The sequence below is a fragment of the Camelina sativa genome, chromosome 20, assembly GCF_000633955.1.
Source record: "Camelina sativa cultivar DH55 chromosome 20, Cs, whole genome shotgun sequence".
NCBI lineage: Eukaryota > Viridiplantae > Streptophyta > Magnoliopsida > Brassicales > Brassicaceae > Camelina > Camelina sativa.
In genome coordinates, this window is record NC_025704.1 from 20131838 (window position 1) to 20150025 (window position 18188).

Here is an 18188-nt window from a genome sequence, read left to right on the forward strand (position 1 = left end):
TTTTTTTTTTTTTTTTGTGCTTTTATCCAATACAATCCTGAATTCTACAGTTCCCCATCTAACAAAATAAAATATTTTTTCATATTAAATGAAATATTAGTAGAAACTATTGTAAATCTGACTTAGTCCATATTAGTAAAATTTAATGTGTAAATACAAAAATTCATTTAAAATGAAATAATTTTGAAGGTAAAGTAAAGATCTACTTAATAATAGTATAATATATTATATTATCTTCGGAATTTTTCTTTATAATATTTTCAAAACGATATTGAATATTATACTATGTTAAACAAATCCATTGCATAAAATAAAAACAATTTAACATAATCAAATTATATATATATATATACATAAATAATTATGTCTGATATAGTGATATGGTATCTTTTTTTAATATATATGTTTATATGATACCAACCACTCAATATATCGAATTGAAACAAAAAAAACAAAGACCAATACATAGTGGGATTACATTACAAACATCTTGTGTAATGGGTTTAAAAGATGGCAAAAAGAAATCATCAAGATATCAATAGAATTCCAATAAAATTTTGGGAATAAACAAAAATCAAAAGTAACTAGATATTCACCCGCGGTACACCGCAGGGCTATTTTTTTTATAAAAGATTTAATTTGTTTTATAGATTAACTATATATATATAAGTAATGTTTAATTTGTATTTTTTAACATGTACAACCTTACAAATATAGATATATTAGTTAGTATAGAAATTATAAAGTATTTTGTTTGAGGTTTATTGTTTTTTATTATAGTATAACATACAATTAAATAAGTAGTGATTTATAGAAGGAATATACTGTGTTTTTTATTTATTTACAGATAGTAGTATTTTTATTATTTTAAATTGTTTAGATATATGTACCGGATAATTTTGTATTGTAGTTTTGTATTCCCTATATAATAAAATGGAAGTACACAACTTTTTTGGTAGACTATATAATTTTTATAAGTTGGTTACAAAATAGGCTATAGATTAAATATAGGTTGGTTACAAAAAAAGGTTATAGATTAATTGGTCAATCTGTAAGCTATATGAATACACTTAATAATATCCCAAAAAATCCTCTTAAAGAGAATATTCTAATAATTTATACAATTTATAAAATAAAATCTTTAGTATTCGATGTATTGTTACAAAAGATATATTGTTAGGCATAAAAATATACTGTTAAACGTAAATTTTTTTTTTGGCAATTTATCACACTTAATTTTGATTTCCGAGATCTTATTGTGCTGTTGAAAATAAAATCTTAACTGAGCACGGATCATATTAAAAAACTTTCACCAAACATGTTCAAAAATTAAAATAAAAACAAACAACAAACATAACCATTTCTCATACATAAAATNGAATATCCCGAAAAATCCTCTTAAAGAGAATATTCTAATAATTTATACAATTCATCAAATAAAATCTTTAGTATTTGATGTATTGTTACAAAATATATATTATTAGGCATAAAAATATACTGTTAAATGTAAATTTTTTTTTTTGGCAATTTATCACACTTAATTTTGATTTCCGAGATCTTATTGTGCTGTTGAAAATAAAATCTTAACTGAGCACAGATCATATTAAAAAACTTTCACCAAACATGTTCAAAAATTAAAATAAAAACAAACAACAAACATAACCATTTCTCATACATAAAATTACAAAATTAACAATATAACACTTACAAAATAGATGTTTTTTAAAGTCATTATATTTTGCATATGATTTTATTGCATAATATTTAATCCAAAAAACTTCTAAAAACAATCATATTAAATTATATTTTATTCTAAAGTTATAATATAAATAAAAGAAATTTCAACCCGTGCTCTAGCACGGGTCATAATCTAGTGTTTTATATATAAAGAATCAGTTAATTTTAGTATATATAATTTTGTTGTGAAATGCAAATAAAAGTTGTTAGCAGTTATTTGTTTGACATGAATTCCACATTATTTTTCTTTTAATAAACTTTGGTTATTAAAATAGACCCAAAATGTGTATATATAATTTGTTTAGGAAATGTTTTTATGGAGAAAATATTATTTTGTAAAATGGGAAACTTAATATTAATTAAATTTGTTATAAACTTAATATTTAATGTTAAAGAGAGTGGTTCCTATTGTTTTGGAAATTTTCTTAGGATGAAAAATCTTATTTCTAAAAATTGAAATTTAATATTAATAAATTAAATGAATAATAAAATTAATAATTAATGTCAATGGCATGGTTGTAAATAGGTTGGAACTTCAAGATTTATTTCATAAATGTCTCCAAAAATGTATATATAGATTAAGAAACTACCATAGGACCCACGGTGTATTCTCTCTCCTCATATACAATTATTTTTATATCCATTACATATATTACATGTTATTTGTTTAAATATCATGTCATTTTTGTTTTAATGAAATTATATATCGGTTTGGGTTCACAAATGAAATGATTAAGGCTTAAATTTTACAATTGGAACGAAATTATATGTCGGTTTGAGTTCACAAATGAGATGGTTTGGGTTTAGAGTTTACAATTAGAACGAAATTATATGTCGGTTTTGGTTCACAAATAAGATGGTTAGGGTTTAGATTTTACAATTATAACAAAATTATATGTCGGTTTGGGTTTAGATTTTATAATTAGAACGAAACTATATGTCGGGTTGAGTTCACAAATGAGATGGTTAGGGTTTAGATTTTATAATTAGAACGAAAGTATATGTCGGTTTGGGTTCACATATTATATGTCGGTTTGGATTCACATATGAAATGATTAGGGTTTAGATTTTACAATTAAAACGAGATTATTTGTCGGTTTGGGTTTACAATTAAACTCTATTTAGTTCAATATAAATATCACATGCTATTTTAAAAAACCACACCAAATCTTTCACTCTTTCTATCTAACAATAAAACAAAAAAGGTGATCGTGTTTTTTTACTCCAAAAAACATGGGTCCTATGGTATTTTCCTAAAAAAAATATGCTGTTGTACCCGGATTACCCGAAGTTCACAAAATTCAAAATTTTAGTATCTGATTTACTCTAAATTATTCAATAATACGCAATATATCTGAAAATTTAGAGTATTTTTTACCCAAGTTTACTAATAAACAGTTTAAATACTTCAAATATCTAAAAATATGATTATTTTAGATACTTATATTATTAAAATTATAAATATTACTAATATATTAGTACTATATATTAATAATATGGGTATATTCCGATACCCGTTCGGATTTCGGTTCGGATCGGGTTCGGGTTCGAGTTTTCGAATTTTCGTATATTTAGAACCCGTTCGGATATTTTACAATTTTGGATACGGGTTCGGATCGGGTTTTTTGGATCGGGTTCGGATCGGATCTTCGGATCCGGATATTTTGCACAGGCCTAGGCTTGAGGTCTCTTAATGGTAAGTAAGAAAGATGAAGTCAAGATTCTTCACGTTTAAAGACAATATTCCCTCAATTTTGGTGAATTCATTAAAATGTGAGTATTTTATGTATTTTTGATTAAAATTATGATGTTATTTACAGTTAAATTTATTTTTGATGTTCTAAATCTTATACCCTCAGTTTTAACCAAAGTAAAATGTTTAATCTGCTATAATTAAACTATATATCAGATGGAATATTTAACTTTGATATTCTATTCTCCGCTTGCCTTTTTTCTTTCACCATCTGGTCCGAGCTCACCCATCAGTTACTACGCCGTCAGCTCAGCCCGGACTGGTCAAGAACCTGAGCTCCACTCTGCTCAAACTTCGATGTCATAAAGACATGACACTGCTCCGTATGGTTTTCCGACCTACTCTCTACATGGTTTGGAGATTTCACACAACAACCGCTTTGGTTGGTACTATTACCAAAGCCATTACCGACCGTATCACTTCTCTAAAGATACCACCAACAACATCGAAGTTTCATGGCCTACAAGTTCGCTGGGACGAGCTGCGACAATGATATGTTCTTAAGCTGTTTCAGTTTTACTTTCTTTGTCAACCTCCGTTCTAGGCTGCTCTATTTTGCCTGAACTGTTTGAGTCTTCCCCACACAATGCATAGCCACGTTTACTATATATAAATTTCAAATTTCATAAAAAAAAATGTTTAGTAGTATTAAGTATTAACCACTTAGGTTATATTATTATTTATGGTACCAGATTATTATTAGTAGGATATTCTTATAAATCTTAACAGAAATTAGAAAAGGTGATTAAACTTACAAAGTAAAATACTTAAAAATGAATAAAAATTAGAAGTTCAACACAAACAATCAACGAAGAAATGGGTTAAAAAACAAGAAGAATGAGTAGTTAAATAATCTGAAAACAATTCTTTACAAAACATAAAACATTTCATTTTGTCTCAATATCTCTCTTGATAATGTTACAAATCAAGATTCTTCTTAGCAGCTACTGATCCCCAACGCTTCGAATACGTTTCTGCAGATGTTCCAAGCTCTCAACTCTACGCATGGAAGCTGTTCTGTTAATCTTGCACCCGGTCAAAGCCTTGCTTTTGTTACCCGAGCTGACGATCTCTGGCGTGGTCAAATGGCTGCTTGTGGTATCTGGAGAAGTTAATGTCACTGAAGGACGAGAGAGAGTTGTTACAATCTGAGGCATAGTGTGGAACATTGGGTTGAAACCTGTGAGTCTCTTCACTGTCTCTTCAGCCATTTTCACCTTAAGAAAAATAAACATGTTTTCAAAAGTCTTGTATAATGCTAAGCGGAGTTTCCGTAGAGAGAAGAATAAGGGTATTACCTTTGCCCGTAAGGTCTCGATATTGGCTTTCAGAACTCTGTTTTCTACAGCTGCGTCGTTGAATGTTTGAGTTACATCAGTGAGACCTTTCATGAGCTTTGAATTCTCTACACGCAGCTGAGAAACCTAAAACGAGATGGAGATTGTAACAAGTGAGCTAAAGAAAGTTTAAGGAGAAAGAATAAGAATGCGGGCGAGATTTAAATACTTGTGTCTCTAGCTCACTCAAGTGTGCTTGCTTTCTTCTTCTGGACCGTCTAGCTGATTCCCTGTTAGAGAGCATCCTGTAACAAAACAGATGTTCTAATCAAGATTTTGTCTTCTCAGTGGATGTTTAAATACAAGAAAGGATGTAAATACAAGATTTACCTTTTGACGCGTTTAACATTGGTAGGGTTCATATTAGTTTCACCATCAGCTTCTTCTTCATCACCAGAGAGCTCAGATCCACTTGTTATAGCACTGCTCATCATTGGTGAAACTGACAAATGAGAAAAACCATACAGACTAGTCCATTAGCATTTTTACAAGAATCTTTAAAACAAACACAACATCTTAAAAAGGCTGCTCCTCATAGAGGTACAAGAATCAACTCACGTCATTGCTTGTAAAACTACATAGAAGCACACGAGTAACCAAATTCAAGAACCATGAGAGCATAGTAAGTAAAACCTTTGGAAGAAGCTAGAGAGTCTTGTTCTGATGTATTGGTTGTATATGCTCCTCCTCCATTGTCAGATCTACCAGAATTAGTATCCTGAGGTTTGATGAAAGATCCCTATCAAGTTTCAATAACAACACCACAAGATCACTTTAGAGACAAGATAAGGCTCATACACTCAAACCATATCCCAATTCAAAAAGAACAAAACAAGCTTAGTGTTCTGAGTTTGGAAGAACTCATCAACTTAATCCCAAACCATGTGGGTCGATTCACCAGATCAAAAGATTTGATTTTTTTTTTTCTAATGCTCAAGTGAGTTATCTAAACTCTGAAGATTACTAAAAATGAAACGTGAGCTGTACCCTTTTCATGGCGACAGCAGCACAAGCTAGATTGAGTTTACTCTTCAGAAACGCTCTGTATTCCTCTGAATCTACCGGAACATTCGGAGGAGAAGAGACGGAAACACCAGTCGCCGTAGCTGAAGATTCTCCGGCATTAGCGTCGTCTGCGGCTGCGGCGGCGGAGGATTCTTGTATGAAACGATGGAATGCCCATTCGGAGGCACTGCGATTCAGCGCCGTCGCTCCATCCACCGCCGACCGATGATGGTTACCGGAGATTTCTTCGATTGAGAAATCTTTTTCCATATTTTTGTAGTTTGTAGTTTTTTCTTTATTTTAGTTTTTTTTTTTTTTTTTGTATATTTTTTTTTTGGTTTCAACTTCTGCTTAGTCCTTACAGTTTCTTCTTATCCGATTGGGCAGTCTTTTCATTTTAACAATGTTCTTTTTTTTCAATTGTTTTCTAAGATATTTAATTATCAGGTTATTACACCAAAGCCCCCGACAAGAATATTGTATTCCCATTCACAACTAAACCTTTTGTTTTATTCTGTTTAAGTCATATTTTCTCTCTTTTATGTTAACAGGTCAACAAAATGACAACTGATTATAACTAAGATTATCGTAAATATAATCCCTTTATCAAAAACTTCACTTCCTTATTACAATTTTTTTTTTTAAATCATTTCGAATGAAAATATGTTTCCTCGTTTGGAAGCCCATGGCGAGGGGCTTCTCTTTATAGAAACAAATATTGGTATGAATTAATGAAAACAGGAGACTATGAGGAGCTTAAAGTAATATTGTTGATGCTACCACCAAACTACACGTAATAATAATATTGTTTTTGCCTTATTGGATAAAATAATAAGTTGTCCAACGCTTTTCGGGTCAAATCCAAGTCAGACTGACGTGGCAAAAGGTATTTTATTCAATAAGAAATTGGTTTCCTAAGAAATTTTGATTTGTGTCGCTAGAATATTTACAACATAATACAATATATATAGTATATACAGAATACATACAGTAGTTCTCATTTCCATTTGATTTGTATTGTTTTCATTAACTTCCTTCATTTCATGGGTCCATTTAATAATATTTCTATTTGCATTTTATAAACGAGGACAGATCCGAGAGGAACATAATATAGAGTTTTTTATATCTGAAGTTAGATTAGGGAAATGTACTAAACTTATCGGTTTTGGATAAGAATCTACCAAAAAGTTAAAGTTGCACATTATCTTGGGTCCTTTTAGGTTTGCATATATTAGTACACTTGTGAGAAGTCTTTTTTCAGGGAAAAAAATAACACTTGCAATTGTATGTGTCATATTCTATCTTTATTGTCGGCCAAAAATAATATTATGGATATGATTGGTAATACCAGACAGAGATTAAATATCCTCTATTGCCTAGGCAGGCCTGTGATTATTATCCTCTATCCCTAGATATCTGTATTTGTATCCGAATCCGCTCCGAAAAAATGGATATCCAGACAAACGGATACGAATACGAATAGTGAAATAGCGGATAAAACGGATACGGATACTGATACGGATAGTGCTAAATTTTAAAACGGCTAACAGATATCCGGTTTTTCTCGGATACTCTGTATAATATTCGGATGCGGATACGGATAATACTAAATTTTAAAACGGATATTCGGTTTTTTTACGGATATCCGATATTTATATACAGATATCCGGTATTTTTGTCCAAAATACATGGTATTTTAGTCTAAAATACATATTTAAAATATATATATATATTTACGAATATCCGCAGATATTCGCGGATAATCAATTTTTTAACAGATATCCGGATAACGGATATCCGAAATTTTCGGATACAAATACGGATAACAAATTACGAATAATACGGATATCTCAAAAAAACCGGATATTCGCTCCGTTTACAGGCCTACTATTGCCCACCCATCATCACCAAGCAGTTTGCATGCTTTAGTGACAAGAACGTTGATCCTCAATTTAATCTCCTCATATTTTCTCTGCTAGCCTAAGACATAAATAATGTAATATTTTTTTGTTTAGGGTCTGAATAGTAACTGCAGATTTGATAGTGCGGAACAAATGATTTAATAGTACGATACGGTTTAACTGCGGTATGTGCAAAATAAATATATATGTGGGATAAGTGCGGTTTATGGAAAATAAATGATACAAAATAATGTTTGATTGGTGAAAAATAATTTACGATGCGGATTTCATATTATTTTATTATTAGTTAGTATAATCATATATTTTGATTTGTTTTAATTAATAAATAAATATTTTAAATATAGTTAAAAATTAAAAAAGTTAGTGTTATTGAACAAACAATTTTAAAAAAATTACTAAACTTTAAATATAAAATTCCGCTTTTAGGTGTTCCTCAAGTAAAAACCATTTTTTGCAATTATAGTAGTCCAAGCGACTTGAATTGTCCGTCTCTCTTTGAGAAAAGAAGACTGGATCTCGTCTTTTGAGTAATCTACTTTTTGGGATAAGGTTCCTTCAAAAACAAGGATTTAAAAGTTAACATGGCTGAACCATCATCTGTAATATATAACATGCAATTTTATCCACTAAGTAGTCATCAACAAGAGTAGAAAGAGGTTTTTGTTGTTATAACAGGAAAGTCTTTCGTTAGATCCACTGCACTAACAAGGACATCATGTTTACTTTGAGCTAAAAGATAAAAACCAAGTCACACTAAATAAATGAAACTGATTTACTTTGGGCTTCCTCGTCAGTGTTTTTGGGATGTGATACGTTTGTATTATAGCTTATTTATGTCTTTTCATTGTTCTTTAATTTGTGAAGAGATTAAGATTAGAAATTTTGGTGTTTATAAATAGGGTCAAACATCATTGTATTTCTTCAGTTTTTAAATATAATAAAAAATGAGAGTATCTTATCGCTAGCCTCTCTAAGCTATGTTACTGCTGCAATAGTTAGCCCAAATATGAGAAGTAAAAAGGAAGAAAAGAGAGTATAGATCTACCTGAATCATCTCAGGATGATCTCTAGGGTTGTTACCAAACAAGAGATTAGCATCCTACATTGTTTTTCAATTTATCGCTGAAGGTATGGATGAGATAAGAAGCTTTACACAAGATAATTGTATTCAAGATCTTTACTTTCAAAGGAAGATGATAGATTCTGGATAAATCTAACTCAATTTGCTGAATAATACTTCCGTAATCAATTAGAACTCAAAGAGATGAACAGAGTTTAGGGAATTACAACGAGAGAGAAAACTTAAACTGAATAGAACTGATCAACATTGATCAACGAGCACATCACTCGCTCCCAAGCACATCGCAAGAGAATTAAACCCAGAATAAGCATGAAAGTCACACAAGACAATACAACGGCTCTTATAGCCTTCAAGGAATAACAGAAAACCCTCTGAACCGTTCCGAGTCTCTCAGCTACTTTGACTTCAGTTGACCAGTCAACTCCTTCTCCTCATTTGACTCATCCGATGCTGACGTGGCTGACGACTTCTTGCGATAATAAGCCTGATGAACCTTATCAATACTTCCCCCCCGGAGAAACAGCTTGTCCTCAAGCGTGAATTGTGGAAACAGCTGCACAAAATCCTTAGAAAGCATCCATGAATTCTCTGAGTCTGGCCTATCGAACCAATGGACCAAAAACTCTCGACCACCAGTGGCATTAAAGCGAACCTCCAAGACTTTTTCTGGAAATAAAAACTCATCTTCGATAACCTCAGGAGGGTCTGTATATTGAACCTGTTGCGGATCACCAACCACGGCCTTCAACTGAGAAACATGGAACACATTGTGTATCTTAGCAGAATCCGGAAGTTGTAATCGATAAGCCACCGGTCCAATTCGCTCCAGTATCAAAAAGGGGCCAAAGAACTTTGCTGCGAGCTTGGGGCAAGGGCGTTTAACCACATACATTTGTCGATATGGTTGCAGCTTCAAATATACCCAATCCCCTATAGCAAACTCCACATTCCGCCTATGCTTATCTGCCTGTTTCCTCATCAACTCTTGAGCCCTCTGTAAATTTCCCCGTATATGAGTCAACATAATGTCACGCTCCTTCAACTGCACTTCTAACTCCCAGTTCGTGGTTGAACCATTCTCATAAGACAACAAGACTGGCGGATCTCTTCCATAAACTACCTTGAATGGTGAAGATTTAAGAGCCGTATGATATGCCGTATTATATGAATACTCTGCCCAAGACAAAAACTTAGCCCAAGTGCGTGGGTGACTTGAGGCAAAGCAACGCAAATACGTCTCCAGACACCTGTTCAGTACCTCCGTTTGTCCGTCAGTCTGCGGATGATACGCTGTGCTGAACTTAAGCTGAGTGCCTGACAAGCGAAACAGTTCCTTCCAAACACTACCCACGAACACCTTATCCCGATCAGATACAATTGACTTAGGATAACCATGTAGCTTAACCACATTTTCAACAAACTTCTGTGCCACATCAACAGCTTTAAATGGATGTTTAAGGCCTAGAAAATGAGCTGCCTTGCTAAGTCTGTCCACCACTATCACGTTGATACCTCCCGACGTTGGTAGTCCTTCAATAAAATCAAGAGACACATCTTCCCAAATAGCGTTTGGAATAGGCAACGGCTGTAATAAACCCGCAGGTGCCAATGTTGAGTATTTATGAGTTTGACAGATCGAGCATTCTGAAACATACCGTTTAATATCCTTGTACATACCCTCCCAATGAAACACAGACTGGACCCTCTTCATCGTCTTCAATATGCCTACGTGGCCTCCCATTTTACTGTCATGAAACTCATGGAGGATCAACGACACAAACTTTGAAGTTTTAGGGATCACTAACCTCTTTTTATACCATAACCTTCCCTCCACAACATGATATTTGGGATGGGAGCCTGGAGATGAGAACTGTCGAACCAATGACTGAAGAGAGGCATCAGATTCTATTTCCTTGAACAAGTCTTGCAGTTGGATTGCAGAAGGAACAGAGAAAGCCAATAGTGAAGCTGACATTGTATGAGGAATTCTAGATAGGCCATCCGCAGCTTTATTTTCCACTCCCGGTTTATAAACTATATCCATATCAAACCCCAAAAGTTTAGTCAGCCAACGTTGATACTCCATATTGACCTCTTTTTGTTCCAACAAAAATTTGAGACTCCTTTGATCAGTGTGTACTTCAAACTTCCTCCCCAGCAAATAATGTTTCCATTTTAGAACTGCCATCACAATAGCCATCAACTCCCTTTCATATGCTGGTTTCAGTTGCTCCCTTGTGGTTAAGCCATGACTGAAATAAGCCAATGGTCTCTTGTTCTGAATAAGCACTGCACCCACACCAGTTCCTGAAGCATCAGTCTCCAAAATAAAAGTCTTGGTAAAATCTGGTAATCCCAAAACTGGCACTGATGACATTGCAAGCTTCAAGTTATCAAACCCCTCTTGAGCTAAGCCACTCCACTGAAAACTATCCTTCTTCAACAAATCCGTTAATGGCCTTGCTAATGTCCCATAATTGCGAACAAATTTTCTATAATATCCAGTAAGGCCCAAAAAACCCCGAAGTTGTTTGATATTAACAGGAACCGGCCATTGCATCATCGCTTCAGTTTTGACTGTATCCGTAGCTACTCCGTCTTTAGAGATAACATGACCCAAATATTCCACCTTAAATGCCCCGAACACACACTTCTTTTGATTAGCGAACAACACATTATCATGCAATAGTTGTAGCACCAAACCCAGGTGAATTGCATGATCTTCCACACTGCTACTATACACCAAGATATCATCAAAAAACACCACCACAAACTTTCGCAAATAAGGTTTGAATACATTGTTCATCAACGCTTGGAAGGTTGCAGGAGCGTTTGTAAGGCCAAAAGGCATTACTAGAAATTCGTAATGGCCCTCTAATGTGCGGAATGCTGTTTTCATGATATCCTCCTGCTTCATCCGTATTTGATGATACCCAGACCGTAGATCAATCTTTGAAAAAATCATAGCACCATGTAATTCATCGAGAAGTTGATCAATGACTGGGATAGGGAATTTATCTGGAATTGTAGCTCGGTTAAGAGTCCTGTAATCAACACAAAAACGCCAAGACAAATCTTTTTTTTTAACCAGTAAGACAAGGCTCGAAAACGGACTGTTGCTAACTCTGATAATACCCGAGGCTAACATCTCTCCCACCATACTCTCCATTATTTCTTTGGTGGCATGAGGATATCTATATGGGCGAACTGTGATCGACTGCACTCCTGGTTTAAGGTTAATACGGTGCTCCTGTCCTCGTACCGGTGGTAAACCGACAGGAATAGCAAACACAGCCGTGAACTTCTCTAACACCTTGGTAATGATCGGATCAACAACTGAAGCTGAATCAGTGGACTGCATAGCAACTAGTTGTGTCTGACTATCAGAGGCGAAACATTGTTGAACGGGAGCATCGAGAGTCTTTGTTGATAATAAAGGACCATGTAAGGAAGGATCACCCCATAATGTAACTTTCCTTCCTTTGTACATAAAGGACCATTCCTGTAACTTCCAATCTACTTCACACCTCCCTAGTGTTTCAAGCCACTGTACTCCAAGGATGACATCTACTCCCCCCACTTCTAACGAGATAAATTCACTCTCAAACTCTTCACCACCAAGCTGGAATTTGACATCTTTGCAAATACCATAGCCGTGTACAGATGCACCGTTCCCCAACAACACTTCCAAGTTTCCTGCTGCACATGTTTTCAGTTTGATCTTGTTAACCACTGATGGAGTTATGAAATTATGTGAAGCTCCCGAGTCCAAAAGTACCACCACCCGACACTTGCCAATAAGGCCTACCAATTTTGTTGTCTTTGGAGAATGAATACCAAGAAAAGAGTTAAGAGATAAACATCTCACCTCTGCAGTCTGAACTATTTCCTCTATAACCTCAGTCTGAATCTCCTCAACCATCACTTCCAACTCTAACCCATCCACAACAGTCAGTATTTGTAACTCTTTTAAGGGACAAATATGACCTCTAGAGTACTTCCCTTTACACTTGAAACATATGCCCTTACTTCTCATCGCATCCAGTTCCTCTGATGTATGTCTCTGTCGTGGTGGACCTCCTTGTTTCTCTATCGCCCCAGGTTGTACAGCTTGACCCAGTCCCTTAGGCAATAACACGGGTTTAGTCGCTGTATAAGTAACTGGTGACTTGGAAACAAATTGCTTCTGTGGAATAACTGGTCTGTTCTCCTTCTCACTGATTAATTGACAAAAAGAGCTTGATTCCATTCTCAACACTGCTGCTTTCTGATAATCAATCCCTTTAGGCTCCTTCATCTTGATTACTTCTTTCATCTCTTGTTTCAATCCATTGTAGAATATTTTCTCCAAATGAGAATCATCCAAACCAGGAACCTGAGCAGATAAATCTTCAAATTCTGTTACATAGGCTGCTACTGTCCCAGTTTGCTTGATCGCAAATAAACGATTACCAGGATCAGCTTCAATAGATTCAGCAAACCTCAAAAATAGTCTCTGCTTAAACTCGTTCCACGATCGAAACTCTCTGCGATTCATCTCCCAGTTAAACCACTTCAATACATCTCCCTCCAAACTTAACGCCACCAAATCCAGTTTATCAAAATCAGAGTAACGACCAACGCGAAAAAATCTCTCTACCTTAGATAACCACTCGTATACTTGAGATCCATCAAAAACAGGCATATCAATCTTCCGCAATAAGCTAGATCTATTCTCTAGTGGTAGATTCCGATCATCAGCAACACGCGGAGAAGTATCGTAAGTATACCGTACCTGTGGTGGAGGACTCGACGATTCCGACTGCTCCGGTCGTTTCCCAAGCTGAATTTCAACTCGCGCTAAGGTACTGAGCACTGATTGCAACGTCGCGTCCAACGATTGGATCTTATCCTCGTGTTCCACCTTCGATTGAACCAAACGGTGGTATCCGCCGCGTAAGAATTGCATAAGGTTCTCCGTTGGGTTATCCTGTAGGTTCGCCGATTCGATTGGCTCCGATTCACTCATTTCCACCATCGCGATCTAAACAATCCAGTTACGCCGCACCAATGATAGATTCTGGATAAATCTAACTCAATTTGCTGAATAATACTTCCGTAATCAATTAGAACTCAAAGAGATGAACAGAGTTTAGGGAATTACAACGAGAGAGAAAACTTAAACTGAATAGAACTGATCAACATTGATCAATGAGCACATCACTCGCTCCCAAGCACATCGCAAGAGAATTAAACCCAGAATAAGCATGAAAGTCACACAAGACAATACAACGGCTCTTATAGCCTTCAAGGAATAACAGAAAACCCTCTGAACTGTTCCGAGTCTCTCAGCTACTTTGACTTCAGTTGACACGTCAACTCCTTCTCCTCATTTGACTCATCCGATGCTGACGTGGCTGACGACTTCTTGCGATAATAAGCCTGATGAACCTTATCAGAAGATTAGTAAACAACAAGCAGATGCCCTATCCAAGAAGGTTATATCCTATCCTATTTATCATGTCGTTCTTGAGAATTGTATTGGCTTTGTCCAATAGTTGAGAAGGATACACATTATGTTTGTAATCTGCTATCTAAATCGTCTTTTGAGTAAATAACAATATAGAAAAACTCTAACCTTTGCATAGAGGAGATATGCGGAGATCGGCTATTTGGGCTTTAGATGATCCTCAGGTTCCTAGAAAACGTCATTGTTGTCAGTTTTCTTGCTTATTACTATCAAACGAGAATTCATTCATGTCAACTTGGTTGTTGATTAAATGTAGCCATCAACTTTATTAGTTGTGGAGATCTTGCCCAAGCAGTTTTCTATTTTTTATCATCTTCAAACAGTACTTTGCCATCAATTACAAGTTCAAGAATATACAAACAAGGTAGAAAACATTTCTTTAATAATTTCACAGTGGTTCACACCTTTACAAAGGGGTCTTTTTTTTTTGCGGACAAGTTCTTCCATTCTTCTCTAGTCATATTCACAACCAGTATTCACTATTTATCGAGAATACATACATTCATCTTCAAAACTTAGCTTCAAAATCACAAATACAAACAAGAAAAGCACCTTTTTAGCGCTATAATAGGTCCATTTACGTAACGGGAGGAAAACTGCTACTATACGTGGTGGGCTATAGTAGCTGGGGCTGTCATAGCGTTTATAGAATTGCTACCAAATTGATATAGTAGCATTTTTAGTGAGCTACCAATGGCCAAATTTCTTGTAGTGACATAATTCCAGAGTTTAGAAGATTACAAAGAAGGGCTTTCCCCAAAACCTTACACAAAGAAACATAAAACATCAAGTAATGGTCCATGAAAGCTTTGAAACAAATACTTAGAAGTAGCTTGGGACATGTGAGATCATGGTTCCTTGAGTTATCATCCTCAAGGGACCCGAAGGACGACAAGATAGTCATGGTCATAACACTCTTTGACATTGAAAAGAGAATCAAAGTCAAATGCTTCACTGTCGCGAGGTGCAATTGCATAAGTCATGCATTGACAAGGATTTGGTAGGTAGCAGATCGGATGGTGGTGGTGAGATGCTGAAAATTGGTTGTCTAGCATCGTCGGATGAGAACCTTAGCGTGTCGGGCGAAAGATCAAAGGGCTGCACACCAAAATAATCAGACCAAACATAGGGACCAGAAGCCAGAGGTTGCCGAAGATATGTGTCAATACGTAACGATGCAGGTGGGGTCCTCTCTCAGATGGCGCCCATAGCCAAGGAGATAAAGGAATGCACACAAAGCAGGTAGTCAGATTGACAATGAGGAATAAGCGACATGCATGGACTTTTGGGATGTTGATATTATAGACATGATGTGGTTACTTGAAATGACGCTTAAGGAAGGTTGCTTTGCTTTGTCGAATGAGCATCTTGGAGTATAGGGCAAAAGACCATAGAGTTACAAACCTTTACAAACAGACCAAAACAAAAAAGAATAAACTAGAACAATCCAGGGAAGTATGACAAAAAGTACCAGTGCAGGTGGGTTCTCTCCCATATGGCCCCCTTTGCCAAAGACATAAAGAATTCCACACAAAGCATGTAATCAGATTGTTAATGAAAGAGTTGAAGGAAGCTTGTTCTTATGGGTTGGCGGTAGCATAAGCAGGGATCGGTTTAGGGGTTTAGGTTGAGTATTGAAGACCCTAGATTCAGAAATCTAAAATCCTGGTTCATCCAGTTAAGATACCTAGTAAACAATGACACAACACTACAAGAAATATGCCTATTGTTAGCACACGAAAAACGCCATTATATCGTTTTGATAGCGATTTCGTAAACGCTGTCTTTGCTGGTGCTATCTTAGAGGAGTCACATATAATAGTGCTTTTTACCTATGCTATTAATTGTCAATATATAATAGCATCATAATATGACTATAGTAATGTTATTAGTAGCGTCTTTTATTTGCTATAAAATAAAGTTAATAGTAGCAGAATATTTGTACTATGTTTTTATCTAGTGTAGCTATGTATGTTTGCTATAATTTATTTTCTCATTGCAAAAAATTGACACTATAATTTAGTTTTATGTAGCTGTGAGTTTTTGCTATGCTCTATAATCGATATATATCCGATATTTCTATAATATATCTATATATATATATACATATTATATAATGCTTTGCAAGAAATAAAATTTAGAAGAATTTTATTGTAGACTAAAAATACCATACATAAGATTCAAGTACAAGTCTGAAAACAACACTCATTGATCTAACCATTCAAGTACCAAGTCTCAACCAAACGTTCAAGCATGAAAAAAATGAAAGTTATAGTGCTTCTTACTCCAGCATCTTAGACGATGATCACTTTGTCCGCTGGCTATGCTATGGTGGTACCTATTGCATCTTCCATATACTCAATCTGAGAAGAAGGCCTCCAAACAGCAGCATCATTGACCTTCACTACGTCTATCCATACACGAACTCCATCAGGGCCCAAAGGAACAAAGTGAACTGTTACGTCAGGATTGTTTGAAGACCATCTTCCTTCAGCAACCACCCTTCTATTTCCAGTAACATCCATCAACATGCACTTCTTATTTTCGTTGACAACACCGTTTGTAGGACTGTTATGCTGCAATGTTTTCCCAAAAAGAAGTACTTAGTCACTGCTTTAAAACTATCAAAATTAACCATAACTTATCTCTGTACAGAACTGATAGATGTTACCTGAATTTGTTGAGTAGGAGACTGTGAAAAGGATTGCGAATCCTTCTGAGGTTTCTTCAAAGGAGCTGGGGGTGTTTCTGCAGAATCTAGTTGAGAAGGAGACACTGAACGTGCTGGTGTTTCATTGTTTAGTGCACAGAACATTACTCTGTGCGCAGGACATGCTATAAAAAACTTCAAACAGTCCTCATGGATTGTCAGCTTAGAATTGGGCCTCCATAGAAATGTTTCAGGTTCATGCACAACATCTAGGAATATTTTAACAGCTTTTGGTCCAATAGCAACTCCATTAACCAATGCGTCCTGATAACTCTCCTTTTTATGTGTTTTTAGAATCCTTTTTTTTGTCCATATTTTGCATTGTTCATACCTCTAACTTAGTATTTTTAGGCCATTAACTGTAGGAATTCTTTTTTAGACAATTTAGGGTGTTGTATTTCTGCATTTGCATATTTTGGATGAAAACAGGTGCTAAAGAGCCAAAAATGGGGAAAAACAAGGACAACTCGAGCATGTACCTGAAGGAGCCATCGAGCTACAAGAACAAGTCTGAACCCCAACACGATCGAAGAGGATCCAAGAGCGTGAAGAGCAACCCAAAGATCCACCCAAGGAGTAACCCGACTTCACCCTCGTGTACCCCATCGAGTAGACCATCGGGCAGGTCTGGGAAGCTAGGTCAAACGGTTTCCATATATAAACCTCCTCTTTCCCTAGCTTGCAAACGAGCACGCCGCAGACCTTCAAACCAGAAAACGAGAGCTCTTGTGGGAGAACTGAGCGACTCAAACATTTTCTTCTTGTTTTGCATTATTATTTTGTAGTTTTCTTAGATTTATATCTTGTACTCCTTCTACTCTACTCTATCTTTTAATACAATGTCATTTTCATTCATTTCTGTTGTTTTGTTATTCGTTTCTATGTCCGAGTAGTGTAGTAAAGTTTCTAGGGATGGGATAGATGATTTTGTGTTCTTGATCGGTTAGGATGCTTTAGTTGATTGTAAATGATTGATAGATTTCCTTCTAGGTTGGTGTTCTTAATGCTGTCAACAGAACGAAAGGTTGAGATTAGATCTAGGGCGTTTACAAATGCTACAGGCCGAAAGGAGTAGATAGAATGCTTGATTTAGCCAATGCTAGAGGTTTACTTAACTCTGAGTAAGAAATTAGA

The 18188-nt window shown here is 35.4% G+C and overlaps 1 protein-coding gene across 1 annotated transcript; it reads right to left on the minus strand.

The window, feature by feature from the left end:
• On the minus strand, positions 4236–6176 carry LOC104771303 (basic leucine zipper 63). The gene is made up of 6 exons (XM_010495809.2): positions 5815–6176; positions 5461–5566; positions 5158–5269; positions 4997–5072; positions 4789–4914; positions 4236–4707 (listed from the first exon to the last, which is right to left on the minus strand). The coding sequence occupies exons 1-6, from the start codon at positions 6100–6102 to the stop codon at positions 4435–4437; spliced, it is 981 nt and encodes a 326-aa protein (XP_010494111.1). The 5' UTR covers positions 6103–6176; the 3' UTR covers positions 4236–4434.